Source organism: Lycorma delicatula, chromosome 9 (genome assembly GCF_047948215.1).
Source record: "Lycorma delicatula isolate Av1 chromosome 9, ASM4794821v1, whole genome shotgun sequence".
Taxonomy (NCBI): domain Eukaryota; kingdom Metazoa; phylum Arthropoda; class Insecta; order Hemiptera; family Fulgoridae; genus Lycorma; species Lycorma delicatula.
In genome coordinates this window covers 20,794,050-20,810,216 of record NC_134463.1, presented here as the reverse complement: position 1 = coordinate 20,810,216, position 16,167 = coordinate 20,794,050, and the positions used below count along the sequence as shown (strand labels likewise).

The 16,167-nt window shown below is 32.1% G+C and overlaps 1 protein-coding gene across 1 annotated transcript in view; it reads left to right on the top strand.

Moving 5' to 3' along the window:
* Agps (alkyldihydroxyacetonephosphate synthase) overlaps positions 1-16,167 on the top strand; it is a 67,444-nt gene that overhangs the window by 46,404 nt on the left and 4,873 nt on the right. The window contains exons 9-11 of the mRNA XM_075375096.1: positions 2,711-2,888; positions 7,168-7,298; positions 14,343-14,457. Coding sequence (XP_075231211.1) covers positions 2,711-2,888; positions 7,168-7,298; positions 14,343-14,457 — 424 coding nt within the window. The remainder of the gene's footprint in view (positions 1-2,710; positions 2,889-7,167; positions 7,299-14,342; positions 14,458-16,167) is intronic.

Below are 16,167 nucleotides of genomic sequence, written 5' to 3'. Positions count from 1 at the left end.
GAGGCCTAAAATTGCTTCCCTTGTCCCTATACTTTTCCTGAAACCAAATTGGTCTTCTCCTAACACTTCCTCCACTCTCCTCTCAATTCTTCTGTATAGAATTCTAGTTAAGATTTTTGATGCGTGACTAGTTAAACTAATTGTTCTGTATTCTTCACATTTATCTGCCCCTGATTTCTTTGGTATCATTACTATAACACTTTTTTTGAAGTCTGACGGAAATTCCCCTTTTTCATAAATATTACACACCAGTTTGTATAATCTATCAATCGCCTCCTCCCCTGCACTGCGCAGTAATTCTACAGGTATTCCGTCTATTCCAGGAGCCTTTCTGCCATTTAAATCTTTTAATGCTCTCTTAAATTCAGATCTCAGTATTGTTTCTCCCATTTCATCCTCCTCAACTTCCTCTTCTTCCTCTATAAAACCATTTTCTAATTCATTTCCTCCGTATAACTCTTCAATATATTCCACCCATCTATCGACTTTACCTTTCGTATTATATATAGGTGTACCATCTTTGTTTAACACATTATTAGATTTTAATTTATGTACCCCAAAATTTTCCTTAACTTTCCTGTATGCTCCGTCTATTTTACCAAATAACAATAGAATAACAATTAATTAAGCAAAAAAATTATGAGTGCAAAGTATAACAAAATCTTAAAAAAACATTCATTTTGTATACTTGCACCAGTATAAAGTGTCATACATGATAATATATTTGAATTTAGGAATATCTTTATGTGTTATTTCATTTACAATTTGTTGTATTAAACCTTTAGAGATTATACAGAAAGAGTTCAAAATAGTGTATTATACATATTAATTGTATAACAGGTGATAAGAGATTTTTGGTAATTCATGTTTATACTTAGTTAATGTTAAGGTTCGAGCCCTTGTAAAGGGAGTTGCTAGACTGGAATTGAATGTTAGACTGAAAATGGAATTAAATGCTAGACTGTGAATACTGATTGATGTTCTTTGTTGGTTGGGTTTCAATTAACCACATACCTCAGGAGTTGTCGACCTAAGTCTGTTCCAGACTACATGTTTACCAGTACATTTACACTAGCGTTCCACTACATCTTTTACTGGTACAATTACACTTAGTAGAAATTGCATTTGCCTATACATACACACCCAGAGGTGGTAGTAGTTGGAAAACTTGTTGGAGTAAACAATTGAACTCATTTACAGTGTGTGAGATATGTAGACTAACATTTTGTAATTTTTATCAAATCTAGTAAAAATTTACTAATAATGGCTATTTTTTTAGTAGTTGTACATTCTCATTATTGTGAATCTCTTTAAATTCTATGATGTGCATTGGGGAAAAAATCTATAGATTGTATAACAGCACTTGTTCATGGTAGAAGAACCAATCTGAATTAAAAGGTAATTTCTTTATAATGAGTGAAATTTTGTAAGGACATTTTTCCATTTGCTTTCTATTCTCTGGTGTTATATTTTTAACTTAGCTATTACAACCAGCATAAGATTTCATAATTACTTTCTGCATATAACTTTTTTCTCAGTCTCCTTACAGTTCTTATTCTTGTTTCCTCCATTTCCAAATTAACCGGTACAGACACCTTAATTTGTAACTTGATCTACTTTTGAAATGAGGATTTGCTGCAGGCTTCAACAAACAAATCTGATTTTTAACATTATCCTACAGCATCGCAATTTAAAGCTTATGGTTTCTTCACCTTTTTTACTTCCATATTGTTCTTTTTTTCATAGAGACTATTACTCATGTGTTACTGGACTGGACCGTATCCAGTATTTAAAAAAGTTTCCTCAAGCTTCATTTACCAACCCATATCAGGAAGTCAGAGAGATCTGTAAGATCTATTTGTTAGTATCTTACCCAGATTTTGCTTATTATAGCCTTATAAAGTACTTAAAAGTTCCTTTCTTGTTAAATGAACTAATAAATGGAGTTTACTCTTTGATTGATGATTACGTGCTTACACAGTTCTACTTAATATAGAATGAAAAAATAAGGACCAAACCAACATGAATTCAGTGCTCTAAGTTGCTTGACTGAATTTGAGTGGAGATGAAGATTTGCTTGCTTCAGTCCATCTCCCCCTCTATACCTATTATATGTAAATTTCAGTCTGAAAGTTATTGTTAATGATGCTCAGTCACATGGAATCCCTCAGGTAGACACCACCATACTCTTCCCTGGTAGTTAACCCTGAAACTAATTGAATAAAATAAGACAGTTTATTGGCAATCTACTCTTAAAATCCATCCTTTCTATTACCTTTTTTGTGGATTAATGAAGCCAAGAATCTTATATTTTATCAGATCTTTTGCCAGGAATAGTACTTTAGCAGCAATAAGCTGTCCAGAGTTAATAACACCTACCTTCTATATCTGCTCCCATTGGTCCAGGTTGGACTTAAGCAATTATCCATTTCTAACAGCACAGTTGTAATGTAATAAGCTAGCAAATTCCAAAAATATCTTTTTAAAATCCCTTATCTGAAAGATTTATTTTTTTTAGTAGGTTACTTCTTTTCTCAATTGTCCTTATCGTTTTGCTAATTTACTTTTGATATCTTGTGTCTTTGTTAGTTCTCATTTTTTTCAACTTTTATTCGTAAATAAAAAAATTCTGCATTGCTATCTGTGTTTTATAGCTATCATTATCTTATTACCGTTATATCTGATTAACATACTTTTATTATTATTTCAGAGGTGTCAGCCAGCATCTGTAAGATTAATGGATAATGAACAATTCAAGTTTGGAATGGCACTCAGACCCTCTTCAGGCATTTTTAGTCAAATTACAGATAGTTTGAAGCAAGCGTACATTACATATATCAAAGGATTTGACTGGAACTCTATATGTGTTACAACGTTATTATTTGAAGGTAAAGATTAGCTACGATAATGAAATGTAGGTCTGAACATAATTTACAGAATCAGTAAACTAATTAATCTACTTCAAAAAAATTATTCGTTATTTTCCCAGCAAAAATATTTATCTTGCAGGATGTATTTAAAATAATTTATAAGTTTTTATAATTAGTTGAAGATTACTATTTTTAAAAACTTATATTATAATTATATTAAAAATACTGTTTTTTGTGTTCAAAAAATTTCAGTCTACTGCTGTGCACAAAGTTTAATAAAATCTTATAATTAAATAATCTGACTTACCAACACAATATTTTTTATGGTAATTAACTACTAATAATATTCTAACAGCATGTAGTAAATAGTGAACTACACCCAGTGTTCCTAATTTAATTTATCTGCAGGTGTTTATAAAAGAACTCCTTGGTTTCAAGTATTATTTAAACAACATTTTACTTATACTGAAGTAATTACTGAAGAATATATACTGAAGTATTTAAGTTTTTTTTTTATATTTAATACACTTCGATATGTACACCATTCGTTGCCCTGCACACATCCAGACAGTAATCCAGCTCTTCTCATTTACTGCAAACATGTCAGGTGTAATGGATACTACTGCTGCAATAATCCGTTCCTGCAGATAGTGGATGTTACGGATTTTCTATGAATAAACAATCCCTTTCATATGCCCTCACAAAAAAAAATCTAGTGGGGTCATGTCTGAGCTCCTTGTTGCCATGGAAACTGGCCCTCCTCTACCAATCCACGTGTTTTGAAACTGAATGTTTAATGCAGCATGGACATGGTTGCTGTAATGCGGCAGAGCACCATCTAGCTGATATAAAATTAATCCTTTTCTTGTTTAATATCGCCAATCTGTGGAAAGAGTAAAATTCAAACATATCACAGAAAATAACCCCATTAATTGTGCGTTTTACAAAAATAACAGGCCCACAATATGGTTATTCATCATTCCGCACCAAACATTGACTTTGGGAGAGTCACTGATGTTCAATAATTTCAAGCAGTGGCTCTGATCCGCAAATCCTGCAGTTGTGTCAATTTATTGACCCACTAATTGTGAAAGTCACCTTATCTGAAAACATGACATTTTTCAGGTAGTCCTCATTTTCATCAATGTTAAGCATTAAAGCTGCAAACTCCAATCCTTTTATTTTGTCATTGGGTTTGATTTATGTACAAGTTGTATCTTATACGCATGTAGAATAAACGTCTTACACACCACTTCATAAACTGTAGATTTAGGTATTCCTAACTCTAAACTGTTTCTTGCTATTGACTTTTTCAGGTTATGCATACAAGATGCTCAGATCTGTTGCTCCATATTCTGTTCAGATACGGATGGCCTGCCTGGTTACTTCTCCAGCAGTTAAGGAAACTGCCTGTTTACTTAAACTGATTAAATCACTAATGTTTTGTTCATAGGTGTGGTACCACCATATTCAAGTTGATAATTACACTGAATTGTGATAACCGATCTTGTTTTGATAAGCCAAATCATGCATTGAGCATTCTGCTGCGGTGTCATCATAACTGGAGAGTGTGACTGCTGACTGGATATGCAGTGAAGGTCACACAGTGGTGCCATTTGCAACAAATGTTTGCAGTGAAAAATTTAATAATGTTACAAACAAAAAAATGAAAGCCAGATGCTTTTAACTGATTCCATTATTTCATTACAATTTTTTTGGGACCAAGGAGTCCTATTATAAACACCCCATGTAGCAACCATTATTTACCACTTCATTGAACTGTCTTTGCCCATTGGAATTTTTCCGTTTTTTTTGGAATTTCTCTCAATCTACTGTGAATATTTTTGATAATTAATTGCAATCAAAATTGAGCAGTGGTTAGATATAAACTTACACCCATAATTTAGTCAGTTGAGAAGAGATAGAGATAGAGATGTATCATGCTTTTTGTGGAGATAGAGATGTATCATGCTTTTTGTGATGTGTGTAAAAAACATTTTGGACATGGTTATGGCCAAAAAATAATGATTTCACACAATAAAGGAAAGCAGCATAGTGAAATAACTAAGATAAGGAATTCTCAGCCTTCACTGAAAACATTTTTATCTCCCAGTGGTACTCCAACTCAGCAGACTAAAACTACGATGAACAGTTGTGAAAAGGGTAGTTGTGATACACCTGTGTGTTCTTTGCCTGGATCTTCTGGTCAAAGTAACGGCATTTCAGCAGCAAATGACATTTGAATTCTCAACTTTATTTATGCAAAATGACAATACAGTTATTTCTTTTTGTTATACAGACGATGTTTCTAAGGCCAAGATTATGTGGGTTCTCAATGTTGTACAAAATAAGTTATCCTTAAATTCATATGAAGATATTGGTGCAACTTTTAAGATTATTTTCCTGATAGTTGTATAACGTCAAAATTACAGCTTGGAGTTAATAAATGCTCTTATGTCATTAATCATGGTCTTGCGCCATACTTTGATGGCATTCTGCAAATTATTTAGAATAACAGTGACAAAATATTTTTCAAGTAAATGTTAATAATGTTTGTTTTCTGTATAAAGTAAGATGTTCTGTTCTAGTTTTCTTATCTGTATCAGTTTCAGTCACAGTGATTAGTTTTCCTTTAAGTTGTGATCATACATATATATTCTTTGTTAAATTGCAATCTGTTTCTTATAATTTTTATGCAAACCAAGTTATTAAATATTGGTTGGTTTTTGTTTACTTTGCAAAACAATGTAGACTAGTTTTTGTGAATAGGTTTTAGCAATCTTAGGTACAAGCCAATTATTTTAAAAAATTGCTTTAGTTGATTTATTTTTAGTTAGTTGTTATTTCTTATCTGTGTTACTAATTATTTACCATGATCATTTTTATTCAAGAAACTTATTAAATATTTTTTTTGTATTTTGCAATGTAATTTACTGAAACGGTCTATCACAAAAAAATAAACTTTAAAAATGAATGTAATAATAAATAATAAAACAAAGCATGAGTGAGCAGCTATGGGGATGGTGGAGGCTGCAAAAAGTAAAATTTCTATATATTTTGCGGAGTAAATGGCAATAAATGGTAAATGACATATGAGATTCAAGAGTTTTTTATTAAATTGGTCAGGAAAAACAAATCTTAAAATTTGGTGGAAACCCTGTAAAATAAAATATACATAGATTTCTACTGTGTTTTATGTTAATTTTGGGCAAACAAAACTCTATTTAAATGTGTTGTTAAATAAGTGTTGAAAATATATGAAAGTGGAATACTTAAAAAACTTCTGTGAGAGGTACATTTAGGGATGAACACACTACATATAATGGCTTCTTCCTTTTCCTGTTTAGCCTCCAGTAATTTCTATTCAGATAATACTTCAGAGGATGATATGTATGAGTGTAAATGAAGTGTAGTCTTGTACAGTCTCAGTTCGACCATTCCGGAGATGTGTGGTTAATTGAAACCCATCCACCAAAGAACACCGGTATCCACAATCTAGTATTCAAATCCGTATAAAAATTACTGACTTTACTAGGACTTGAACACTCTTGTCTTCCAAATCAGCTGATTTGGGATGACACATTCACCACTAGACCAACCCCGGTTGGTTGGCTGTTCATTTTCTTTTTCCTGTTTAGCATCCGGTAACTACCTTTCAGATAATACTTCAGAGGATGAATGAGGATGATATGTATGAGTGTAAATGAAGTGTAGTCTTGTACAGTCTCAGTTTGACCGTTCCTGAGATGTGTGGTTAATTAAAACCCAACCACCAAAGAACACCGGTATCCATGATCTAGTATTCAAATCCGTGTAAAAATAACTGACTTTACTAGGACTTGAACGCTAGAACTCTCGACTTCCAAATCAGCCGATTTGGGAAGACGCGTTCACCACTAGACCAACCTGGTGGGTCGGTAGGTTGGCTGTAATGTTTTATCATCACTCTAATGATTTTTTTCCTATTTGTTTGTTGTGATGTTCAATTTGATTGCCCCAAAATATAATCTACATTTGAACAGAGTAAATATTCTTATAATAGACCATGAATAAAGTTTTTAAATCAATTGACTTATTAAATTTAGTAAGCAAAGGTTGACCTAATATCAATTACTCAATATCATAGCATGTAATGCCAGTATATTAATGTATGTTGATGATTGTACTAAAAAAACATGTCAAGTGATTTCATCAACTATACTTTTTTCTCTGAAATTATTGTATTTTTCTATTGTTACAATTCATATGTTCTTAAGAATATTGTTGTTTATGTCATAACTTTTGTTATTGTTCCCAGGTACTAATGAGAATGTTCTTAGTCAAGAAAAACAAATATATGATATAGCAAAGCAGTTTAATGGTTTACCAGCTGGTACAACAAATGGTGAAAGAGGATATATGCTAACATTTGTTATCGCATATGTCAGGGTAATTGTTAATCCAATTCTCATTTTATCAGTAATTTTATCTTAACAGTAGAAGGTCATGTAGATCAGATGTTTCCAGAAGCTTTACGTATCTAAGAAAGAATCTGTTCTCATGTGAATATGTTCCAGTCGAAGGCAGTTTTTATTACACATTTATCTTTTATGCTCATTTATATTTATTTATTTAATACAAGTTACATAGAAACACAATATGGTTACATAGGTCAACAGTACTTTGCAGAGACAGAGTACAAATCGAGAAGTAAATTTGGTGCTTCCTTATGGTTTTTATCTAAGAAATTGAATAAAAGTGATCCCAGACCTCTATCTCACTTAGGTTTTATGAAAAACAGGGTAAAGCAAAAAAATGTTTTGTTAGAAATACACTTTTTTTTTAGGTTTAGAATAAAATAACTTTGTTAATTTATCAAAAACATATCAAAATGTGTAGTTAACTTTGTAGAAGATTTAATTCTAAGAAAATTGATGTAAATAACTTGTATTAAAATTATAGATTTGAGAAGTTTGTCCTTAATTAGAAACAAATTACACAAACTGGATTGGGAAGGTGATACAATTTTTAACAGAACAATTTACATGCAAATGCTAAAAATTACAAAAATAAATTTGAAAGACATCCTTCTATAACATATTAAATAATATTGTTTTTCATAGGTTGTTAATAACAGCTGATCAACAATTACAGTAAAGGTTCTCAACGATTGCCGTATAACAACCATTTAAAAAACTCCTAATATTTGAACATTTTTGCAGCACACTTAAGTATTCTAAACAATATTTCAAATTAAAAATCAGTTTTTTATAAGATCATTTGTTTATTGCTATTTTTCATAATACAATTTTACAGAAAAATTAAATTTTAATGAGAAATTTGAGATTGGTGTTTTTTATTATTTCATTTATGTGAGGTCGCAAAAAAGACAATTCAACTCTTAAGTTCATTTTCCACATTAACAAATTTTGATATTTTTTTCGATTTTATGTTTGTTAACACAAAAAATCCAAATTGTATGAATATGATGTAAAAAATTGTAAGCTTTGCTTGATATTACTGGTAAATAAATATTTTTGAAGTTATATCCAAAAAGCATCAATTGACATTTCGGAATGTTTTAATTTCCAGTTTCTATCTGCTGGAAAAGAAATAAGTTCCTCTTCTTCATTCAATGTCAAATCAAAAACAGATGCATCATTTATTAAGAATGGATTCCTTATCCAATTCCTTATCCAAGTTTTTTCTAATAGCAATGTTGGAAAATATTTTTCCACGTATTTAACTAATAACGTCAAATGCTCGACTACTGTTGATTTTACCTTGTTCCAGCAGTGTTTTTTAATCATTTCAACTTTATCTTAATTATCCTTTTCAGCTTTAATTTTCCAAAATAAGAACTTTTTTTGGAATCCTAATAATTTGACAGTTTAATTTACAATATTGTTCATTTGGTCCCTACATATTTGTTTTGAAACTATTAAAACCTGTAAATATATCTAATATGCTAATTTAGCATAGTAATAATTTGCTTTTACTATTTAGCATACTAATTTAGTATGCTAATAGGCATACAAGTATGCTAATTTAGCACACCATATTTCATGCCTAATAAATTCACAAAAAGGAAGATTTTCTTGTTCAAAAAAGCTGTTAATTCATTTCTCACTTTAAGTACTCGTAATAAAATCTTTAATTTGTATAGCCATCTAACCTCACTATGCAATAATAAAGATTCATGTTTAGATTATAGAGCACAATTACGTGAATAGGCGATTTTTTAATGGTCTTGACTTTATAAAATTAACCATATTAATTGTTTAGCAACTGTTCTCAAATTATCTGATCATGAAGGCTTTTCGCTGCGCAAATTTCAACACAGAAATTCCATGAAATACCTATATGCTCAAAATATAAATTTATTGGGGAAAAAAATAATTTGTCCCATGACATAATCAGATAATTCTCAACAACACAAAAACTGATTTATTACTGCATTATCGTAAACTGACTGAATAATGCCATTAATTGAGATTTTCCAGAAATATCTGTACTTTCATCAGTTGTAACGAAAAAGCTTTATTTGTAAGTACTTAAGCAGTATTTTCTTCAGTGTTATATAAAAGATCAACAATTCTATGTCATTAGAAACAAGAATTTTAGAAATATCGACTTCTGCTTCATACTCTAGCATAGTTTTAACAATTTATCGACAAGCATGTAAAATAATTTCCTCGGCAATATTATAAGGTTTCATTTTTAAAGCAGTCAGTTCAGACATTTCATAAGAAACAATCTTAGCTTCTTATGTGAAGTGTTTCTGAAACATTTAACTTTCTTTCGATAACTTTGGCTTGTGTTGATAATAATTTTTGACAGTAATTTTTATCTTTTGATATAAGATTTGGATTTTTAGTATTAAAGTGATTTTTTAATTTACTAGGTACCATTGCATTAGTACCCCCACCTATCAGGCGAGAGGGCACTCGTCGGTTCTGGTCCTTACAATCCTGGACAACAGGTGGAGAGGGGAGCAATGGGACTGGCGAGTATTACCTCACAAAATCACCAGTGATCATTTAGCGACCAGAATTTGTATTGATGATCCGATGTTTGCTACTATAGAAAGACCGTTACCCTGGAAGTTTACGGCAGAAGAGGTAGAAAGAATAGTTAGTAGGACATCCACGAGACTCATAAATATTACTGAATTAACATTGCTGGTGCTGACTAATGTAGTCAAACAAGAGATGGAAAGGGAGGAGAGTAGGAGCAGAAAGAGAAGCTCAGCATATTGGTGGTCAAAGCAAATAGAGACCCTAAGAGATAAGTTACAAAAATCCAGGAGAAAGAAACGACTCAGGATCACAGGTGGGCAAGAATATGAGGCAGCGGCCCTTGTATATATTGAAGATAGATGATCATTAAACAGGGCTATTAGGACAGCAAAGAGAAATTGCTGGCGGGTATTGTATAAAATAATTACAAAAAGATTTGGCAGGCGCCTGCCTATTTTAAGTAAATTGCAAGCAGAACAGGAAATTAGCGAGTTATTTCCTTGTACAGAAGAGGTGTTCGATGGAATCATTAATTGTGACAGCAGGAGGTTCGCTCTTGGAGAATTAAACGCAGCGGTCGGGCATCTTGGGAATAAAAAGAGCCCCGGATTGGACGGGATTCCTGCGGCACTCCTAAAGGGTCTAGTTAGGAGAGTCCCATGGGAAATGCTGGAGATTACCAGTCAGGGCCTGGAGAATAGAAATTTCTCGGCGTGCTGGAAAGAAGCCAGAATTGTGTTCCTTCAGAAGGGTCCAAAGGAAAATGGAGATATATCTTACAGACCACTTAGCCTCCTTAATACCTTGGGGAAGGTAGTGGAAAAAATGTTGGCCAGCCACATCATCAGAGAAGTGGAGGAGGGTGTAGGTATTAGCAATAATCAGTTTGGTTTCTGGAAGGGGCGATCCACAATATATGCAATACAAAAAGTAATGGATTGGGCTCTAGAGACAAGGAGAGGAACTTGGAGGACGAGGCGTATTCCCTTGTTCATCACATTAGATATTAAAAATGCATTTGGGACCATTAGATGGTCATCAATTATTGAAGCTATGGCTCAGAAGAATATAAGTCCATATCTACAAAGACAAATTAGGGAGTACCTCTCAGATAGAAGGTGTCAGGTGGAAGCACAGGAAGAGATATTAAGATTTGATTTGTATGGCGGTGTGCCACAGGGCTCAATATTGGGTCCTTTATTATGGGTCCTGGCCTTTAATGGGATATTACAAATGAGGTATCCATGTGGAGTGCAGGTATTGGCTTACGCCAATGATTTGGCGATTACTGTAGAGGGTAAAACTATCAATGAGGTTCAGGAGAAAGCGAATGAATATAACATTAGGGATAATCAGCAGTTGGGTAGCAGAACGTGGTTTAGAGATAGCTATGGATAAAAGCAGATTCTTAATGTTTACAGGGAAAAGACAATTATAATCTCCGCTCATTACTTTAAATGGACAGGCAATAGCAGAAGCCCATTCAGTTAAATATTTGGGCATTACCCTAGATAAAAGCTGTCGTTTTACGCAACATATCATAAATGTATGTAATAAAGCAGAGATAATGGCAAACAGCCTTAATGTCATTATATCTAATAAGAGAGCTCCTAGGCCATCAAAGAGCAGAGTTATCGCATCTACAGTGGTATCATCAATATTGTACGCGGTGCCAGTTTGGTGGCCTTTGGTGGAAATAAAGAGAAATCTTTGCAGATTTACTGGGGTGCATAGGAGACTGTTGCTGGGGGTGGTCTCAGCCTACAGAACAGTCTCATATGAGACGCTATGTGTTCTGTCTGGGGTCCCCCCTATAGACTTAATGGCATTGAGTAGGGTAGGGAGGATGCAGGGTATAGAGGTACAAGAAACAAAAAATAGATTAAGGACGAGGTGGCAAAATAGATGGTGAATGCAGGGGACCACCAAACGAACAAAGGATCTAATCCCAGATTTATTTAGATGGTTGGATAGAAGATTCGGAGAGGTCGACTTCTATCTTACTCAGTTCTTTACAGGTGACGGAAATTTTAATGAGTACCTGTGTAGAATTGGAAGAAGGCCGGAACCGGGCTGCATGCATTGTGGGATAGAAGACAGTGCTGAACACACCTTTTTTGAGTGTGGTAAATGGAGAACACTCAAGGCCACCTCAGGAATTGATGGGAAAAGCCCCATAGAAGTATTTAGATATATGATGGTCAACGAGAATAATTGGAGGAAGGTGGCGGACTTCGCGAGGGGGGTTATATCACAGAAGGATGCGGTTGAGAGGACACTAGGTTTTTAGGGATAGTGATAGGGAAGGGTGGACAGCCCCAGTGGTGAGGGTCGGCATGCTGAGGTGTGCCGGCTTCAAGGATCCACTGGGGACTTCATGGGAAATTATGTTAGGGGAGTAATTGCAAAATTAAATTAAATAAAGGAGAAAAGACCCGACACCACGTCAAGACAAATCATGGTATGGCGTGGTGTCAGAAAAGAGGGCAAAAATAAATACTCAAAAGATCTGACCAGCGAGCCGACCTGCCATGCCGGACATACAGCCGGTAGGCGGGAAGGCTCGTTAGAGTATAGCAGACACTCCCCTGGGAGGAGTAATACCAACCAGTCGGAGACCGGCCCAGGGGAGTAGAGTATAAAATTTAAAAAAAATAATAATAAAAAATAAAAAAAGGGAGTACCATTGCACTGTTTGATAATTTTTTTACACAGAGACTTCTTTTATATGACACAAATAGGAATAGGTTGACTTTCTTCTCACATGAACCCAAACTCCAATAATCTTCCTTGTATTGATGATTACATTTATACTTTTTATTGCACAAGGTTTACTTATGTTTTTCGGGTTTACTGTTTCTGTTTTTTTTTTTATTGTATTTTCTTTGTCATCAAAGAAAATAAAAATAAAATTCTTACTCATCGTGTTGCTGCTAATGATCTTGTCTGTTTCCTGAAGAGGGTACTTCACAGTGAGTGGAAAGGTGAATGGAAGAATACCATGAACTTCACCCAATTAGAACTCTGTTTCACCGTGGAGCTCCTCATGCAGAAATAACTGTCGAGAGGAGGTTATTATCTGCATTTACAAATAGGGCACACTAAGTTCATGGATATCTGATGATGTAAACAAATTCATCCCTTTGTGCTCACTGTGACTGCCAACTAACAGTACACAAAATCCTTGTGGATTGTATCTGTTTTAAGGCATTGTGTCACAAGTTTCACCTAGGGGCTAACATGCAAACTATTTCAGCATTTTTCACCCAGAAAAACCAAAAGAATAGATTCTTAAACTTAAATGAGTTAGAGGTTTGAGATCACTTTTATTCAATTTCTTAGATCAAAAACCATAAGTAAGCACCAAATTTACCTCTCTATTAGTACCCCAAGAATTTTAGTACAGTTTAATTTCACAGGAGCAGAAAGCAGAGCTAAATGTTTCATGAGCTGAAACTCACTAACAAACTGTTTTCTGACCTATGTTTTTATGAACTTTTTTTTTGGTTTTTAGCTATAGAATTCTTCCAAGAAATTGCCATGCAATTTGGAATCACCTGTATTATATGTATATATATATATATATTTTTTTTTTTTAATTCACATAATTCATTAATATTTCGACCACTGTACTAATACAATTTATTATTAAATGAAACATAAACCACCAAAGCACAGTAAATAGATAAGTTAAACTTACCTTAATAATTCCAAAAACAATTTTTGCAGGATTCCACATCTTAAGTTGTTATTAAATTATATACTTACATTAAAACATTTTTATTTATAATTTTGTTAATTTGTTCCAGTCGTTTTCTTTTTTGAAATTGTGGACGAATATGCAGATTCTGCTGTCCAGTACTGTTCAGCAGAATTTGTGTATGTAATTATAGAATTTAATAACAAAAAGATGCAGGATCCCATGAAAATAGATTCTTGGAATTAATATGGTAAGTTGAACTTATCTTTTTACTGCATTTTGGTGGTTTATATATATATATATATATATATATATAAAACTGTTCATATCATTATATGCTGCTCTTTATAGAAATGCCTGGATCTCCTTATTGGTTATACTGCCACCAGGAGCAAGCCTTGATATCATCTTGTTGTATCTGTTTTGTCTCTTAATACAATTCCTGCTTGGATAGCTTGTTCTTTCAAATCATTTGTTCCTTTTCTTTATTTTCAAATCAGTTCCTCACTTTGGCTTCTTTGGGGATAAATCAAGCCACGCTAGATCAGTAATGAGAATGCATGGCCCAGTGATTCCTTAATTTGATCTAGTGAAGGGCAGTTACTTGTGAACATACCTTGGGACTGTTTTCTGCCTAGTGACTATACAATAAACCTAATGGATGAATTCTTAAAGTATAAACTACAGATAATTTTGAAAGTACTTTTAAAAATGAAAGAATATTTATAATTTTTACGTAATGAAGTTTTAAATATACTTGTGTGCTGTTTACAGGATCTTGCTTTGGAACATTGTATTGTAGCAGAATCTTTTGAGACATCTGTACCATGGGATAAAACATTGATGTTATGTAGAAATGTTAAACATGTTATAAATGATGAATGCAAAGGTTTGTATTTATAAATATAAACAAATATATTGTTGTTCGTAGTTTTGGATTATTTATAAAAGTAATTCTACCCTGATAATTATCTATTCCTTTGAGATATATGTTTTTCTTATAACTTCTGACCTGTTGATTTATATTTGATTATTTTATTTTGTATAATTTATTAGTTATTTTGTTAAACATTTAAATATAATTACCTCTGAATAATGATTATAATTAATTATTATTACTATTTTTTTGTCTATAAATCTTTTTAAATAGTTTACATTTACGGCACCTTCTTGTTTTCTTTCTTTAGGTTTATTATTCTTAATTAGGTTAGTTAATTGAAAATGTTAGACAGTAAGATCTTTAATAAATTACTGAATTTTACTAATTATGAGTAGTTGTTTTATGATATATAAAGGTGTTAATTGTAAGTGCCACTATTAAAATCTCTGAAGCTATAAGAGCTGCCAAAAAAAAAGTGGGATTGTTATTTAAAAAATAAATAATAAAGTTAGTTGTTATATTGGAAATGTAAATGTTTTGAAAAATACAATAATAAATCCATAGGTTGCTGGTTCAAATCCAGCCCGGAGGACTAAAAAAAAAATGTTTGAACACCCCCCTTGATGCACCTTTCAGTATTTGAAGCATATGCCGCTGATTCAATAATGCTTTCAAATAAAATACCCTTTTCTGTGATTAATTATATTTTTTATGGAATAGAATTAGATACGTTTTATTTATTTTATAGTATTAATAACTTTCATATTGTTAGGTTATAATTATTATTATTATTATTATTATTATGTATTCACAGTTTAAATTACATTTTATAATATGATTGAAGTCCTTGTTTTCTTTACTTGTTTTACATTTATTTTAACATTTTATAAGAAGTGAATTATTTTACTTATTAGGTTTAATAAGTGAACTTATTATTATTTTACTTATAATTATTATTATAAAATAAATTATACTTATTATTATAAACAGCTTTAGAACTAGATTAACATATATATCTTACATAAGTAAGAAGAAAGAATTATATAATTTGTTTATTGTAAATGATAAGAACATGAGAATGGACATAACTGCCCTTCAAAATCCCAAGGATTTTCCTTTAAAAATTTATATTTGGTAATTTTAATAATCTTTATTTGTAATCTTGACACATTTGGCAATATAAGTATGTAACATGCAAAGTAAGATGATTTAAGACCCTGTATAATAACGTGATAATTATAAGATAATAACATGAAATAATGATTCTTTATAAAATATATCAGCGAAAGAAAAAAAATTAATTATACATATCATTTACAGTTATATTATTAAATTATAATAATTTTAAATTATGACCACATCTGTTATTCATAATACAACTATAAATAGCGATGAATAATAATAATAACAATTATAGAGCTTAGATACAATAAATTGCTTATCAGCAATAATTCATTTATAACAAATAAGTGTATGCAATATTTTAATATTGTTTTCTAGAAAATTGGGTAACCTGCTAATGTGTCACAATGATGTCTCCACAGCAGTATTGTACTGTAAAGTTGAGACAAAGTTATGTCTCACAGTAATCGTGGATAACAATGTGAGATATCATTTGATTTCTCATGGCAATCAAACTGTTAGGCTTCAAACTCATTTGCATGGTATAGCATGACTAGTGTAGCCTTGCTTTCAATTGTTAGTAAAATTAATTTTATT